Consider the following 17,526-nt stretch of genomic DNA (forward strand, 5'->3'; position numbering starts at 1 on the left):
ACATATATAAGCAATGTTGGTTTATTGAGAAAAAAATTGACCAACCCCTTTAATAGAAGTATGAATCTATTAAAATTACAACATGGATCTATTGTTGCATTTTATTAATAAATGAATCAATTATTTAATAAGCAGACTTGAATTTTGACAATGATATTTTATAATTGTTACTAGATTTACTAATAATTAATTCTGATGTTACATATTTCATAAAGAATTCACAATAATAAATTGTATTATTGCAATTAATGATGAAAAATTAAATTATATAATAATATTTTATCGACAAAACACATTTAATAATAATTTATTTTATCGACAAATCTTATCCTATAACAATATTTAAAAGTGATTACGAAAATTCTAAATTTACACCATTGTTGTTTATTACATGGTTACCGAATTTGGCTGTTGAAAGATGAGTTTGCTGTAGTGGGTATTTAAGGCCTCCCTGTTCAAATATGTATACGACAGCTGTTGTCCAAATCCAAACTTTATTTGCTTATTTTAGTAAGTATAGTTCACAAAACATGATGACATGATATGAAAACTAACCAAAGCATACACGCCAATCCTAGAGATATTTAAGCAACTTTATTATGGCCACACAGCCCACTACGTACTGAAACTCGAAACGACCCTTCTAAATCACTTCTTTATCAGACCTTCAGCAACGACAGCTTTCTTGACGAGTTTAAGAGCTTCTTCAAAATCATCGCACAACTGATAGGGATCAGGAATAATGTTGTCATCCACCGATAACACCATACTTATCTTCTTCTCATAGCTAATTATATGAATTGTGAGCGCCTGCAAATTAATGAAAGGCTAACTTACCACTATTTCACCATATAGTTTTATACGGGAATTTTCCCTGGTTCACCAAAGAAATCGTAATTTAAACTTACCACCGGTTGACCATATAAAGATGGAGCAATGAAGGTGACTTGATTGCCAAAAAGGCTAATTTCCTCCTGTGGTCCCGCCACATTCGAGAACCACATAGTCGTCAATGGAAATGTGGCCAGCTGCCATTAGTGTGCAATCAATATAAGAATTTTCAATCTAATTGAAATATACCCTTCTCTATACGTAAAGGCTAATCTTGAAGGAACAATATATGTCTTACTTTGGTAGGGTAAAACCTCACAAAAACCTTGGCCATAAACAGCCTGAATTGAGCTTCAAGAGTAGCTTTTTTTCTGTCCATTGTTGCTTTGGCATCGCGAATGTAATCCAATGGGTTATCTTTCAATGCAATTTTAAATGGGTAGAGAACATAACCAATCTTGTTCCCCCAGTCGGTTTGGCTATGCTTCTTCACCATTTCTGCTATGGCCTGTAAATTAAATTATAATGAGATTATTATTATTTTTTAAATATTGAAAATTTTGGTTATTCTTTGAAGGAAACTGCTAATGAAGTCAATACATAAATCCCTGGATATGATCTCAAGTTGATGAACAGAGTCGCTGTAAGACGAACACTGTTGGGAAGGTTGTTTTCCCATGATTCTCCATCGCCCATACATTTGCCTGCCATTATAGCATTTGTTAATATCAAACTGCAATATCAGTTTTCATGTTATCTATCTTGCAACCTTAATTACCATATTTTCGGTTGAGATAGCGAGACAAGCCTGCCTGTGTGATTGCTAGCACCACGTCGTTCACCTTCTGCAAATTAATCATACCAAAACTTATCAACTATACTTAAGTTTTGTACATAAGTGTTATGAAAATGGTGGACTAGACTAGACTAACCGTGTTGGTTGCATTCTTCACCAATATGACATCATCAACACAGAAAGTTCGACGCACAATTCTCCTAGAAGTAAAAGCAACTGCTCTTGAAGGTGCTTTGAGGGGTGTTTGGGTGTCCTTCAAGAAGTACGTTGTCGCCACACACATCCATATATCAACCAAAGTGTTCCACGCTAATAACAAAACAGACCAAAATTTCCAAAACCATCCGGTGTGAGGTCTCGATTTCTTGGCGGCCGGAAAACTCGGCAAGGCGTCAGGTTCAGATGTTTTGCGACAGCAAGAGATGAGGAATGACATGAGAGATGTTCCGTCGCCAAGGGAATGATGAACTCGAATAACCAGTGTGGATTCAGCATCACAGGTTTTGAGGTTCAAAATATGGACATCCCACATGGGAATGGAGGTGCTAATTTGGGTGTTGGTAAGGTTGGCAATGTAATCTTCAACAAACTGATCTGGGGAGGCCATATGTTGATCAACCATGGGTATTTTAACATGATTATCTAAGTCTACCTTTGTTTTCACCCATTTCACCTCTCCACCATTCTTCTCATCTGCAACCTAATGGATTTTTGTTAAAAGAAAATGTTAAAAATGCTCAAGTAGATGTACTAGACTTAGGTTTATGCTGATAGCTTAAACTTTAAATTTAGTTTTACCAAGTGAAACATTTTCATTAATTCGTCAGTCTACTCATATATAAAATGTATTGAAGCACTAATATGTGCTAATAATTATACATAAATATATATATTCTTTTTGCTCATTAATTATAAATAAATAATTTTATAGTAGACAATAATTCAAGTAATCCCTTAAAACACTTGTAATGCATCAAGGTTTCAATGGAGTTGAGCATTTCCATAGTAACTTATCCAATTTTTTTAAGTATATTTGAAAAGTTTGTTTTGCCAAAAACCAAAACAAACATGTATGTTTGGAGTTTAATGATGGAGATATCATACATGGTTTATATTATGAAAAATATAAAACGTAATTAAAAATTTTGATTTAAATTCAAGTGATTAAAATTTTTGTATAATTGATATGAATTTGAACTGTGTTACTTTCATCTTTTATTTTTAATATTATATTAAAAAATTCTAAATTTCCCAATCTTTCTTACCTGCACACTAGAAAAACGAGGCTGCTTAAGGAAAGTGTGGACCAAATTTGCCTTGAGAAAGTGTGGGTCAATGGGGTTCTTAAACCCCAACATAGCAATAACGTAGACGTTGGATTCAGGCTGCTGAAACATACGAGCCATGGGACTCAAGGGCTCCTCTTCCTCATAAACGCTTTCTTTTCTTACCTTTATTCTTCTAAGACCAAGATCACAGCTTCCTGATTTTATCCATTCCCCGTTCTTACGTTCCAACTCCATATATATTTTTTACTCTCAAAAAGGAGAAATATAAAATAACTAAATTTGATCTTGCTTGCTTGGATTCGCATTTGACGTCTATATATTTATAGAAATCAGACATCAGGACAAAATTGTAATTAATTGCATTGAAGTCAACAAAATAACTGTTATAAATAAGTTGTGATTAATGCAGTCAAAACCACCTAGAACCGTAACGAGGGCACTTGGCCTGTTAATACCAGACTTGGCAAGCTTATCAGCTTCAGACTTGACCTCCCTGCACATATCAACAAGACTCCACCCATTAACATTTCCTGCAATATTTCTCAAGGAAACAGGGCCAAAGGCAGGCTCCTTAATCCTTATTTACCCCTATATTCGGATTAAACGTAGTTGAAGTATTTTTGGAATTTTATATTTTAATAAATTATTTTCTCAAAATTTTAAAAACAGAATATTATATACACATTACAACCCAAAAGATTTATACACACTAAAAGAATTATGTAAAAAAAAAATTTTCAATTAAACACACATTTAAATACGTTCCAATCCATTTTTTTTTGTTGCAATAAGTTAATGTAAAAAAGATGTGTCCTTAAAAACTTTGAAACTAAAATTAATTTCTATTTTTGTTGTAACTTCAATAATTATGCTTAGCTTAACTATTAAATAGAATATATATTGTCTTATATGGGTGGTAATTAAATTTTTTATCAAACACTCATTTCACTTGGATTCAAACTCTACCAATTCATCTCCTCCAATATTAAATAAAAAATATTAAATAGATGATGAGGATGTAAGTGGTTAAGGTGTCAAAATGACATTAAATTTCTTTGATAGCGATAACTTTTATTGTAGAAATTTTGCTAACAAAATTCTCAATCAAATATGCTCTTACAGATTCATTTTTCTTAAAATTTTTAAAAAATACAATACAATTATTATATAATTAAAAATGCATATTTAATTATAAAGTGAAATCGAACTAATATAAAATAGAAATGAATTAAGATTCATAATAACTTGAACTAAAACTGATCCACTAAACTAAAACTCACATATGACAACAACATATGAAATTTGTCTAAGTTGCCATATAGTTTTGAGTTCCAACCCAAATAATCTCTTTTCCTGATGACCTGACCCCTACATTTTCAAATAAGTAAATATATTTTTAATCTCAGAGAAAAAAAAAAGGAACTTCTTATAGTCCTAACAAAATGTGGTGCCATAAAGTTTCAATATGATACTCCCTTTTGTTGTCAAACTAGTCAAGTAAAATTGGCTATTGCTTTTGTTCTATATTTTCATCTCAAACCGAGGCTTTTCTTGGTAAAGTAAAAAAAATTGAAAAAATGAAAATTTGAATGATAGAAAAAAAGAAATATGGAAAATATAGTTTTCTTTCCTTAAGTATGCTTAGGAGGAAAGATGGAAAACTAATTTTCTTTCCCTCCATTACTTGATAGTGTTGAAAATTGATAGGAAAAAAAATAAAACATTTGAAAAATGCTTAATTTGAATTAACATAGACATTTACCCATTTTTCTCTCCTCTCACCATTCCAATTTGGAAAGATTGATTTTTATGTATTAGGATGCAAAATGATCACTCTATTTTCTTTCCTCTCGTTTTTCTTCCTTACCAAGCACACTGAAAATTTATTTTCTTTACACCTTTTCATTCCCTCCTCCCTTTCCCTCTTCTTTTCCATCCAACCAAGTATGCCCTAAGAGGCTATTGAATTTTAAAAGACCTATTGATACAAATAGTCGCAAATACTAAGTTGCAACTTATGTAACTAGTTTTTGTGTAGTTTCTGTCCATTTTTTGTTGGCATTTTTTACCTGATTTCGTGATTTTTTTTGTAGAAAATTTAAATAAAATTTTATTAACAAGGAAACTAATATATTGGTTTGTTTGTATTGTAATTATCTTTCTATTTTAATGAGATATGTGATCAAGTCAAAGATATGAATAATCTTGCATCCCTTTTCATCTATTTGCTTTCTAACCACTGAAATAAAAATGGCATCAAGGAACAATAAAAAGGAAAGACGGCTAAAGAGGTTAGCACGAAATGCAATTTCATTGAGGAGAGCCTCGAGCACCAACAGAGCACCAAAACAAAATCAAAGGAGAAACACCTCCCCTTTCCACTCAGAGTTAGTGAACGGCCCAATGACCTTTCTTGACCACGAATCTCGCTCCTTGGAGTCTGCTATAAGATCCTCGAAGAGGAACGTCATGTTAGATATGGTGCCCTAATTGTAGTATTTTTGTCTATGTACACTTGTATTTTTTTTGAATAGATTAGTTTAATAAAATTATTCATGAATTACATTAATACCCTTTGTATCTCAATGGTTTTTGCATGCAAAGCAAAATGGAAGAAAAAATTAGCTCACTGGTTATCTAATGTTTAACTGATATTAAGCGTTATTACGTGGTTAGATTGTAATACAGAAATACAACTTATATTAGTAGATGAGCGTAAGCAAGTCCTTAGTCTAATTGAAAATGAGCAAACTGATTGAAAGAATAATATGTCATCTATCAAGTCCAATTGGGGAGATGCTTTGCCTTGGCATCAGAGTGGATGACTCATAGAAGATAGAGACATAAATGTGACTGACTAGACTGATAGTGTAACACCCCAAACCTGGCCTAAACATTAGGTCCGAATCTGGTGATGTCATATTGTAACACCCCTTACCCGTATTCTTCGCTGGAATAGGGTACAAGGCATTACCATAATAAATACACTTATAAACATATTAAACCGAGTTATAAAATTTCATCCAAATTAAAAACTTTCAAATTATTATCTTCGAGTTGCTAATTAGGGTTTACGAGGCCCAATACATACCTATTTATATGCTCAATATATTCGTTAAATCAATCCAATATTGAAGAATCCACTTTAAGTCAGAATCAATATTAATCACAATCATAAATCTTTTCATGTTATTTTCATATATCACTAACTGAACTTTGAATGTCAATTTACGAATATGTAATTCACTAACACATTCTAGTATACACAATGTTTAATTGATGAAATCATTTAATTGAGCTAAATTTTATATTCACTCCAAATTTTCTTCTATATCCATAAATGCTTTCACTTACCATTTACCTAACCAATTCCTCGAACCAAGCTATCACACAATACATCACCTGTGCTTCATGAATTCAATGTTCGAATCTTATCACTATCAAATCCATGTCATTCGAATACTTAAAGTTTATTCAAGCATATATTATTACGTTTCATATACCAAGCATATGTCAAAATTATGAATATGTAATCAATTCATTTGTCATTTATATGACTAGCAAATTAATCTCAAAATTCATAACATTCCATTACTTAAGATATGCCATAAAACACTCCTTTAACATAAACTAGCACCATGGCCGAATTTTCAGTATGCTATTTATTCCCCTTTTCCGAATCACATAGCAAAGTATTACATATATGTATATATTTGAATACTATAATTATGCATCAACTTACCAACATGAGTTAATTCATGAGCCACTCATGACATCATTTCATTCCAAATATACCACACGCATATGCTATGAAACTTTATTTTCTCTAATGAGCTTACCATGACCAGTAATGCACCAATATAAGCATCACTCCTATTTCAACATTTATCGATTATAATCAGACATTTAACCAATTATACACAATTCATTCATATACATTATTTTCCTCCTCCTCCTCCTCCTCTCCATCCCACATCCTTTATCTATATAACATGCTTAAATAGCATTATACATAATTTCACTATTCACTTATATTTAAATTCAAAGCTGTCTAGTCGAGTTACAGCCACTAAATTATTTTTATCTGGAGCTACAGAGTGCCAAATTAAGTTCCGTTAATTTTCTCTAAAACTAGACTCACATATATTCTTACCATAAAATTTTCAAAATTTTTGGCTTAGGAAATTAGTACATTTGATTCTTTAAAGTTACCTCTATTTCACTGCTCAACACCTCAGATTCTCTTCACTAAAAATGAATTATCTCATTGTACAGAATTCAGATGATATTTCCATTTATTTCCTTCGAAAATAGACTCATTAAGGATTCTAATTATAAATTATAACTCATAATTATTTTTTTACAATTTTTAATTATTTTCCAAAGTCAGAATAGGGGATTCCGAAATCATTCCGACCCTTCCTCACTAAAATTCAAATATCTAAAAATATATAACTCTTTTGCTTGCTATGTTTCTTTTATGTAAAAATAGACTGATTAATCTTTCATTTCATATCTTATTCACTCTCTAATTTAATTTCCACCATTTTTGGTGATTTTTCAAAGTCACACTATTGTTACTGTCCAAAACTGTTTTGTTGCTAATTTTACTTTTTCATAATTTCACTTTTTCACTTTCAATCATTATTCAATTCAATTCCACACATATATTCATCATTCAATCACACTTAATCGTTACATGACCTCATGTATTTTCACTTAGTCAATTTCCCGATGAACACTTCAGAATAATAACAGATACATGGTGGATTCAGCACACAGCAACCACCCTCTGTAATCAATGATATCCGATGGGATCAGCACATAGCAACCACCTTATAGTTAATGATACCGGTTCACATAGTAGCCTGCACATAGTACTACACATGTGACCATCACTATCCGATACACGTAGTAGCCTGCACATAGTACCACACACGTGATTGAAGCATCTGGTACGCATAGTAGCTTGCACATAGTACTACACATACGACCTATCATTCTGGTACACGTAGTAGCCTGCACATAGTACTACACATATGACCATCACTTTCACTTTCACATAGTGGCCTACACACAGTCCATGCCACACATGTGATCATTTCTGTCACTTCATTCATATCCCTTTTTATTCCGAATGTTCAATCGAGAAATTTCTCACTTTTTCTCATTTTTTCCTTTTTCACTAATCAAAGTCAATTCCTTGTCTTTCTTGACTTATAATAACATATTTAACTTATTTAGCACTCAAATTATTCAATTCAGTCCAAAAATCACATTTTGGAATAATTATATTTTTGCCCCTAAAGGTTCACAAAATTATGATTTTTCCCCTAGGCTCGGAAATTAAACTTTATTCCTTTTTCTTATGTTTTATGACATGCTGGACATTTTTCCCTTATATGGCAACATCAAATTCTCACTCTAACACTTACTTATAAACATTAGGTATTTTTATCGATTATGTCAATTTACTTGTTTTCACTTAAAATCGGCTAGCAAAAGTTATTTAACATAATTTCAAGCTTCATATTCTACCATAAAACATCAAAATAAACATATTTCACCTATGGGTATTTTTCCAAATATGAAACCTAGATTAAATTATTGCTAGAATAAGCTAAATCAAGTTACCGGGACTCTAAAAACGTAAAGAACATTAAAAATGGGGCTTGGAATCACTTACTATGGAGCTTAGAAGCTTGAAAACCCTAAATATGGCTTCCCCTTTCTGATTTCGTTCACCATGGAGAAGATGGACAATTTTTTTGGCTATTTTGGCCTTTTTAATTCTTTTAATTACTAAATGACCAAAATGCCCCCAACTTAAAAATTTCCTATTTCACTTATCTCTTATCCATTTTTGTCAAACAAGTTAACCAATGGTCTAATTACCATTTAAGGACCTCCAATTTAAAATTTCATAACAATTGGACACTTCTAACATGTAGAACTCAACTTTTGCACTTTTTACAATTTAGTCCTTTTGACTAAATTGAGTGCCCAAACGTCAAAATTTTTGAACAAAATTTTCACGAAATCATTTTGTGAAATCTTAGACCATAAAAATATAATGAAAATAATTTTTTTTCTCATCAAATTTGTGGTCCCGAAACCATTATTCTGACTAGCCCAAAATTCAGGCTGTTACAGACAGTACATCGGATAGAACCCAAGTAGAATAGATCTTGAATTTGTTTATGGATTTATTCACTTGTGACATTCATAGTATGACATGACTTAATCTTGAGTGGATGATGAACTATGTATGTGTGACTCGTATACTTTGATGTAAGTAAAAGTCTGAGTTCGAATAGATAAGGAATCAAAAGTTGATATGTTGGGTATACGACTTCTGCAGTATGTAGCATCATTCACAATAGTGGAATTCGTAGCCCAAGAAATGCGTAAATGATATCCTCTCATTAGTAGTACATGATAGATGAAAAGTAAATGTGGCCACGTGTCACATATCTTTGTGATGAATGATTTAATTACTATTTGATAGTAATCGACTTTTCATGAAGGAAGATGTAATGGTTATCATGAGGTAAAATAGGATCATATTAGGAGAACGAATTTATCCTAAAGAGATTAAGGATATCCTATGAGGGTAACACACTTATGACAAGGTCATTGGATTAACATTGATCGAGTAGCTTTCGTAATGATATGCTATTAGGGAGAGCTTAGTCACGATACTATAGTGTAATAACTTTATGATTAAATGAGTTTGTAATTAATAGGTGAAAAGCTGGAACTTAATTATAAATCATTTAAACCCTAATCACATATGTCCAATTCGTCCCTCCTCTAGCTTGCTGAAACCAAAAATGATTTGCATGTTGAATCAAATGAACAAAAATGGATAGAAATGATAAAGTTAGAGAAATGAGTTACATTTGGAAATGAATGTAGTTTCTCACTAAGTATGAAAATGACCTGAGAATTAATTTAAGTTTTTCGAATTATTATTTAATAATTGAAGTTTGAAAATGGAATTAAATTAATTAGTCATTATGAATCCGTTGAATGTAGAAATTAAATATATTCTCTGATAGATTCTTTTACGATTATTTTTCCATGATTTTAATAGAATTAAAATTGGATTGAGAAAATTATTTAATTAAAAAATTAATTTATTTAAATTATTTTTATAAATAATGTCTATTTTGAGAAATAGAAAATTATGTACTGGGTTGGATTAAATTATAAAGTGTTGGGTTAAAAATTCAGGAAGCTCATATAATTAGACCCAATACAAGAGAGGTCTGAATCCCAATCATAATACATATGAGGGGAGGCACAACCCATTAGCCCCTCTCTCCTAGTTCAGCTAGGGGATTGGTTTTTTTCTATTGGAGACATGCATTAAATGCATTCTACTAATTCAACTAGGGTTTCACTTCTTATCCTTATAAATAGATGACACTGGTAGGGCTAAAAATACAATAAGTTACACAACTTTTGAGGTATTGTTATTCTACCCAGAAATAGTGAGAATTTATTTCCAAGTATAGATTCTATTTTCTGGGAATAAAAGTTCTACCAATTTCTATAAGAGAGAGATTTACTTTCCTACTAAAAGTAAGAAAATTATTTTTGGTTCTGTGTTTGATTCATAATTGTTCAAGCCCATACTCGAAGCAGTTCGTGGTATGAGAATAGGGGAGAAGACCGTTCAGTTGATAGTCAGTGTAACGACTCAAAAGTCAGTGGTGTCGAAAATTATGATTTTGAAAGACCATTTCTGTAAACCATGTTCACATTAATATTTAATATTTATGGGACTAGTATAAAAATATATTAAAATTTGGTCTAGTAATTTTGTTTAATTGATAGTTAATTAAGGTATAAGTGTAATGATTCTAAAGTTAGTGGTATTGAAAAATGTGGTTTCGAGATCCCATTTCTGTAAATCGAACCCGTAAATATTTAAATGTTTACGAAATTATATTATAGACGAATTAAATTTTGGATTGGTGATTTTAACAAATTAGTGATTAATTAAGATACATGGACTAAATTATAATAGTAATAAAAGTTCAATTACTAAAGAATCTTTAATTGGAAACAAGGAGTAGGGATTAAAAAGGAATATATACCTTTTTAATGTTAAGTGGATGGTGGCATGCATTATATGAATTTTGTATGAAAGAGAATAATATTAATTAATATAAAATAAACAAAAACATAAAAATTAATTATAAAGTAAAGTGGAAAGAAAGAGATGAGGATTCTCATCTTCTCCGCAAACTGAAACACCATTCTAGAAAAGAGAAAGAATGTAACATCTCAAAAATTGAGGGTTAGTAGAATTACGTTTGTGAATCAAGAGAGAGAGAGTGATCATGTCCTAAATTTTGAGATTATCTGTGTTTTTAGGAAATAAATGAGGTATTAGTTTATTAGATAAGTGTTAGTGAAACGTTCCTTGAAACCGAAGTTCAAATACCTTCTATTGCACCATTTTTATTATTTTGCAAATTTTGCCTCAAACCCTAGTATGTGACTCGCCTTGTTTTTAAAATAATTATTCCAAAATTATTTCAAAAAAATAAGGAGTTGGCTAAGTAGTTAGTTGTTAAATCTGAAAGTATGAAATTAAATTAAGGTATTAAGTTCGAATCCTTTCCCATGCAAAATAATTAATTTTTCTAAAATCCCTTGTTTTTTAATGTGTGTGCCATCCATACCCTTGTAACTCTAGTTATAAATGTTAAATTTTACACAAAATAATCAACCTTTATTCTATTGTTACTCACCCTAGCTGTTCCTCCTCTCTCCTCTTCTCTTTTCTCTTCAAATTTTTTTCCTTTCTCCATTGTTGCGATCGCCCATAACACCTACTTTTATCATCTTTTTCTTTTCTTTTTGCCACAAGATTTTGCATCATCTCCTCCATCATATTGCTGCCATTTTTTCTAATTAAATCAATCCCAAATCTAAAATCTTGAGTCTCCAAAATAGATTCCTGTTGTTGCTAAGAAGTGCCATTGTTGCCCCTTTCACTTAGCTTGTGTAAGTTCTTGTTTTCTTTCAATTTCTTGATTAATCTTGTCAATTAAAAACATAAATTTCTAGATCTGGAATTTGGGTGAATTTTAAAGATTTTAAAGGCATTTTTTTCTTCCAAATTTTAATAGGATATCAAAATCATTCTTGAGTCAACCCCAAGTTTGGCCACCATTAGTGGTTGTGCGTGCGCCTAGGTGCAAGAAAGGGGGCTACTTTGTTTTTAAATTCTTGCCTATCTATTTCCAACATTAATTTGAGTTATTGAACTCTCCTAATCAACCTTTACTTACATATCAATTAGGGGAAACATTCTTGATCAATTGGCCATTCGGATCTCACAAATCGAGAAGCATAAGTGCGATTATATGCAAGCTAGTTTGTTATTTCAACATAGTTATTGGGTAAAGGTTATCGATTGATTAAATGAACACTACACCAAAACAGGTTTTTAGCGACACTTTTTAGCGCCGCAAAAAATGCCACTATTGACAACGTCGCTAACATTTGCGACGCCTTTTCCACAAACGCCGCTATAAACCACGACCTTTAGCGGCACTTTTCTCACAAACGCCGCTATAGACCATGACCTTTAGCGGCACTTTTCCCACAAACGCCGCTATTGACCACGACCTTTAGCGGCGCTTTTATCACAAACGCCGCTAAAAAACAAACCTTTAGCGGCACTTCTCGCAAAAACGCCGCTAAAAACATAACCTTTAAAAAAATTATTTTAATCAAATAATATTTATTTTTATGATAAATTTTATATTATGTTTTATTTTTTAAATTTGAACTTTAAATATACTTTTTAAGGATAAATAAAAAATATTATTTAAATTTAATTTTCTATGAAAATTTTAACTTTAAAACTAAATATAAAAATTAATGAATTTAATTTTAGAATTTAAAATAATAAATTAATAACACAATTAAAATCCAAAAGTTAGAACTCAAGTTGTCGAAAATATTAAAGTAAAAATAAAAATTTAGAATCAAAACTAAAATAAATAATACATATGAAAAACAGACTGACTAGTTGAACCTGCCTATGACTATACACATTGCAAGGTAATAAAAAACACAATGCATTAAATTGATAAACCTGCCCAGGTACTATCAGACAGCAGAATAACACATTAAATTGTTGGATTAAACATGTAGATTACATAATAATGTAGACCAAAATATTTTCCTTTTCCTTCTACCCTTAAATCTAGAGATAGCAAAAACCAGGGACCTAACACTAGCAAGTTCAAATATATTGCTAAAAGAAACATAGCTTTAGCTCTATCCAAATGTACTTTCAGTTCTCATTTCAAATTTAGCTTCAATATATTGGATGAATTTCCGCACTGCATGATGTTAGGTGATCAAACAGAGTACTTTAAAACTGCAAAAGTAAGAAGCAAGCATCCTCACTTGATAATCTGAAGGGTTGTCTTCCTCACCACTTGGTCCTCTAAAAGGAAGTAGCTGAGCTTTAGGTTTCTCTAAAGAGAAAACAACAGGAATTCCACCCTCAATCCCATGATCTTTCCTTAAACGGTGTCTCACCTAGAAGCAAAAATTTGAGAAAGAGTAAAGTGAATGATAGCAGGAAATAAACCCCTAAACAATGTCTTCTTAATGCAATAGATAAACAAGAGTAAAATTGGATATCCAAAATAACAAATACAAGCATAAGATATTAAAGTTTTTCCAAACCATATAAAATCTAATTGGACAAGGCCCGAAAGTAAACACCAATCATATGATCAGCAACCACCAGAAAACTGCAGTAGCAAGTGTAGATTCAAAAGCCACTGACGCAAAGAGCCCCCCTTTTAGAATGATTGACAACTCCAAAATAACTTCACCGTATTCAGAATCAATAATATAAAATGCCAGAAGCTCAAATCACAATAAATAATAAAAAAAACATAAATATTTCATAACCCAAAGCTACTGATACTAGAATAAAATACATATCTAGAAGCAAAACCTAACCTTCGTACATACTAAGTAGCAAAGTTGATCCTAATCCTCTATTACTGAATAAAGTAACCAAGGAATCTTAAACATCTTAAATATATATAAAAAGTACTGCCAAACCCCTAAAATATTGGAAAGAAGCAAAAACTTTAGATAAATAAATTCCTTGAGCAATTTTTTTACACCCTACATAAAACACAATGCTGGACTCAACAATAAGCACCAAATCTTCCCAGTATTTTCCATCATTCTGCCATTAAAAAAATCCTATTATGAACCCCTCAATTTTCTTTCCATATAGTTTTGCAACCTATGTCCTATCAATATGCTGTAACCTCTCCATCCACCCTATACTACATTGTACTTTTCAACTTGTTATTGCCTATCCAAAAGCATCAATTCCAGAAACAGTGTTTTATGCTGACAGATTATTAGCAATCAGTTGAATAACTTATGTTGCTTGCTTACTCGTGCTTTAGATGGGTGCAATATCAAACAAACATATAGAAGGATTAGCCATGCACTATCATAATAATGAAAAATAAAACATAAATTGGAGCATAACATGAACCACATAAAGAAATTAGGAGTTCTATATATGGTGAAAAGCCAATATTTGACTGCAACGTTATATAAAATTCTTATAGCCAATAGCTAAAATTCTTATAGCCAATAGCCAATATTTGTGTCAATGTTATCAATGCAGTTCAAAACAAAATCAGGGTTGCCAGAAAGAATTTCTTCTTCAGATGACACATCATATAGCAGCACCTTTGCATCTACTTGGCACTTGGGGAAAATTGAAGAGAAATGCTTCTTGAGGCACTCAGCTTTGGGGATGCCAACATCTGCTCGTGTTGCAATAGCGTGTCTATTTAATGATGAGGGATTTTGAACACTCAAACATCTCATTTCAAATTCAACTCTTCAGGTGGATTTTATGAAATTCTTTGCTCTTTTATATCAATAGTTATTATATTCCCCAATTTGTGGATTCACAATATCTTTCAAAGTATTTAAGGCTTCCAGAAATTTCAGAAATTCAAGAACATGACAATGAATACAAGAAACGGAGGACCTATGGAAAATAATATATTGACATATGATTTGTGATCAACCAGTAATTGTAGCTTAAAACAACTTGCAACAGAGAAGAAAAATTGCAAATACAAAGTTCAGATGAATATGCAACATTATACATGCCACATACCAAGACTAAATAAGTTAGCACTGGATTAATCATTGATGAAATATATAAGATACCTGGTCAAAGTCCACCAATAGGAGCTTGCCAACTCTTGATCTCAAAAGCATAGATGCAGCATGACTTCCAACACCTCCAAGACCAATGACCACAACATAGGATGATGTAACCTTTTGCTGAGAATCAAGGCCAAAGAACTGGATATTCCTAGCAACAAACAACAAAGACAAAGACAAATACATGTTCAATTATTCTCTCAAAATGTTAGAGAAGGATGGTTAGGTATGTCTAAACCTCACATTGGGCATATTATATGAATACTGGCCAATCCATGAGTGCACTTTAGCTCAGAACAATAGTCTAAGAAATTTAACAGTAAATCAAACATTTTCACCTATGTTTAAGCCAAGCTCACCTGTATTCAAGCTTGGTTTGTTGATTAAATGTGATTGAACTCATTTATTTAGTTAGTAACCACACATAACGAGAAGTTAATTAGCAACCTGTAACCAAGAAAATACCACATCAGAATCTTTTTTTAATCAAAATTTTATACATTTATTGTATAATTGTTTTCACCTATATTATGAGCGTGTCAAAATCTAATATACAATATATATTTTTTGTGTGAACTTTAAAGCTATAAAATAAATAATTATATATATAATTTAGGTAAATTATACCAAAAACCTTTAAATTTTATATAAAATTATATTTTAATCATTCCCCTTTAAAAATTTAAACATTTTAATTACTCAATAATTATTTATCCAAAAAATACCTTTCCAAGAATAAAATGGATGGCCATGCGACCAAAGAGATGACTCTAATCATAATCCACTTTAAAAATAAGTTTTTCTAAATTCTTATGCTTGCTCATTAGAAATCAATTTCCCCTTTTATTAAAACTGAAAGAAAGAGAAGCTACATTTTAAACTAACTATTATTTGCACAATTTTCATTTTTATCTAAGACCTTTTTGTAATCATCAGCCCTATAACTAGTTGCTCTTAAAGGGTTTAGATGGATGTTTGGCTATAACTATTATCTAACTTCTGGGGCAACAATTCTTTTGTGATGTTGCAAAAGAAAATAAAACAGTTACGAATTTTCTATCTTTTCCATGCGACCTTATGTTTCTTTATCGATTTTATTATATCAGAATTACGAAGTCTATCTATTTGCCTTTGAATATCATAATTCAATCACAAATGCTACATAATATAGGCACCTAACTATAAGCTAGAAATATCATGAATAGGGAAATTAATCAGTTAGCCAGATAGTGTAATGCTGTTACAAAATCAAGATTCTACTAAAACATATTAATTATTCTTCTAATAAAGAAATGGCAATAGATGCTAATTGCTACAAACGGATATGTAAATTGGAATGGAAAGAAAGAAACTTGCCTCTCAACCACATTTTTCATTTGCATTGCATATTCCTGTTTGTCAGTTTGTGCATGCAATGCCCGGACAGCAGGACCTCTTGAAACATTAAGAACACGCTTTTGTAGATAGCACCTAAATGTACCAAAGTCCCAAATGTAAATGAATAGATTGAAAATAAGATTAGGTTTGGCTTAAAGAAAATAAATTAGAAATCAACAGCTCAAATGAATTTTTTGCTTCTGCCTGTTTTTTCTTCCCAAATTGTTGCTGGAAAACAAAGCCATACTCAATCAAAGTAAGCAGATGGCTACCAAAAATCATAACATCAAGATCTAAAACATCTATAATGGATCCACTAAAACCCTAGAGAGAACAAAAAAACGAATAATAAGCTAATTCAAATCCGAACATAAGCAGATTGCAAAAGAAAACAAAAAGGAAAAAGGAGATTTGAGAAAGAGGGAGAGATATCGCTGTGCAAACGAACATGAAACATGGATCGATTAAAGTAAAATGGCGCTATTTTTTTAGGGGATTTTAGGGCGGAAAGTTGGGGATTTTGGGGGGGGGGGGATTTTTATAAAATGGCGCTATTTTTTTTAAAGTAAAATTAATTTTTGTGGCGTTTTTTATAAAACGCCGCTATTTCTTACATTTTGCGATGTTTTTGTGAAAAACGCTGTAACAAATTATTTCATTTGGAATAAAATGACACTGTTTTGCTATATAAAATGGCACTATTTTTTTAAAGTAAAATTATTTTTTGTGGCGTTTTTATAAAAACGCCGCTATTGCTTACCTTTTGCGGTGTTTTTCATAAAAACGCCACAAAAAATTATTTCATTTGGAATAAAACGACACTGTTTTGCTATGCTTAAAATCTTTTATTTGTCTGTTAAAAATTATTAGTTAAGTGATTTTATAAAACATTTATTATTATTTTTTATAAATTGAATTTTTATAAAAAAAATCAAGTACTCTCAAAATAAATATCGTATATTTTAATAAGAAAAAAAATGATTA

At 31.2% G+C, this 17,526-nt stretch overlaps 2 protein-coding genes across 4 annotated transcripts; both read right to left on the bottom strand.

The window, feature by feature from the left end:
• Nucleotides 1–480: 480 nt before the first annotated feature.
• On the bottom strand, nucleotides 481–3,195 carry LOC107919061 (O-acyltransferase WSD1). The gene is made up of 7 exons (XM_016848590.2): nucleotides 2,893–3,195; nucleotides 1,764–2,327; nucleotides 1,610–1,676; nucleotides 1,432–1,535; nucleotides 1,130–1,339; nucleotides 909–1,028; nucleotides 481–810 (listed from the first exon to the last, which is right to left on the bottom strand). Exons 1-7 carry the CDS (start codon nucleotides 3,148–3,150, stop codon nucleotides 649–651), a joined length of 1,485 nt encoding a protein of 494 aa, XP_016704079.2. The 5' UTR covers nucleotides 3,151–3,195; the 3' UTR covers nucleotides 481–648.
• A 9,808-nt stretch (nucleotides 3,196–13,003) lies between these two features.
• LOC107918323 (tRNA threonylcarbamoyladenosine dehydratase) lies at nucleotides 13,004–17,075 on the bottom strand. 3 transcript variants are annotated; one of them, XM_016847855.2, is made up of 4 exons: nucleotides 16,721–17,075; nucleotides 16,522–16,635; nucleotides 15,169–15,316; nucleotides 13,004–13,488 (listed from the first exon to the last, which is right to left on the bottom strand). In XM_016847855.2, exons 1-4 carry the CDS (start codon nucleotides 16,822–16,824, stop codon nucleotides 13,297–13,299), a joined length of 558 nt encoding a protein of 185 aa, XP_016703344.2. In that variant the 5' UTR covers nucleotides 16,825–17,075; the 3' UTR covers nucleotides 13,004–13,296. The 3 variants fall into 3 exon arrangements, with proteins under 3 accessions (XP_016703344.2, XP_016703345.2, XP_016703346.2); XM_016847856.2 differs by having other exon boundaries at nucleotides 16,747–17,074; XM_016847857.2 differs by having other exon boundaries at nucleotides 16,991–17,066.
• Nucleotides 17,076–17,526: the final 451 nt, after the last annotated feature.

This window comes from Gossypium hirsutum, chromosome D13, assembly GCF_007990345.1.
Source record: "Gossypium hirsutum isolate 1008001.06 chromosome D13, Gossypium_hirsutum_v2.1, whole genome shotgun sequence".
Classification (NCBI taxonomy): domain Eukaryota; kingdom Viridiplantae; phylum Streptophyta; class Magnoliopsida; order Malvales; family Malvaceae; genus Gossypium; species Gossypium hirsutum.

Bases quoted from the DNA above. Each gene is read 5' to 3' on its own strand.
- LOC107919061 (XM_016848590.2), bottom strand. From the start codon at position 3,150: ATGGAGTTGGAACGTAAGAACGGGGAATGGATAAAATCAGGAAGCTGT. The intron at 1,536-1,609 runs GTAATTAAGGTT...CTATAATGGCAG, and splicing joins CTATCTCAACCGAAAATATG to GCAAATGTATGGGCGATGGA. The intron at 1,340-1,431 runs GTATTGACTTCA...TTTAATTTACAG, and splicing joins GATCATATCCAGGGATTTAT to GCCATAGCAGAAATGGTGAA.
- LOC107918323 (XM_016847855.2), bottom strand. From the start codon at position 16,824: ATGATTTTTGGTAGCCATCTGCTTACTTTGATTGAGTATGGCTTTGTT. The intron at 15,317-16,521 runs GCAAGTTTCTTT...GTTTGTTGCTAG, and splicing joins ATGAAAAATGTGGTTGAGAG to GAATATCCAGTTCTTTGGCC. The intron at 13,489-15,168 runs GTATCTTATATA...TTTTGCTTCTAG, and splicing joins TATTGGTGGACTTTGACCAG to GTGAGACACCGTTTAAGGAA.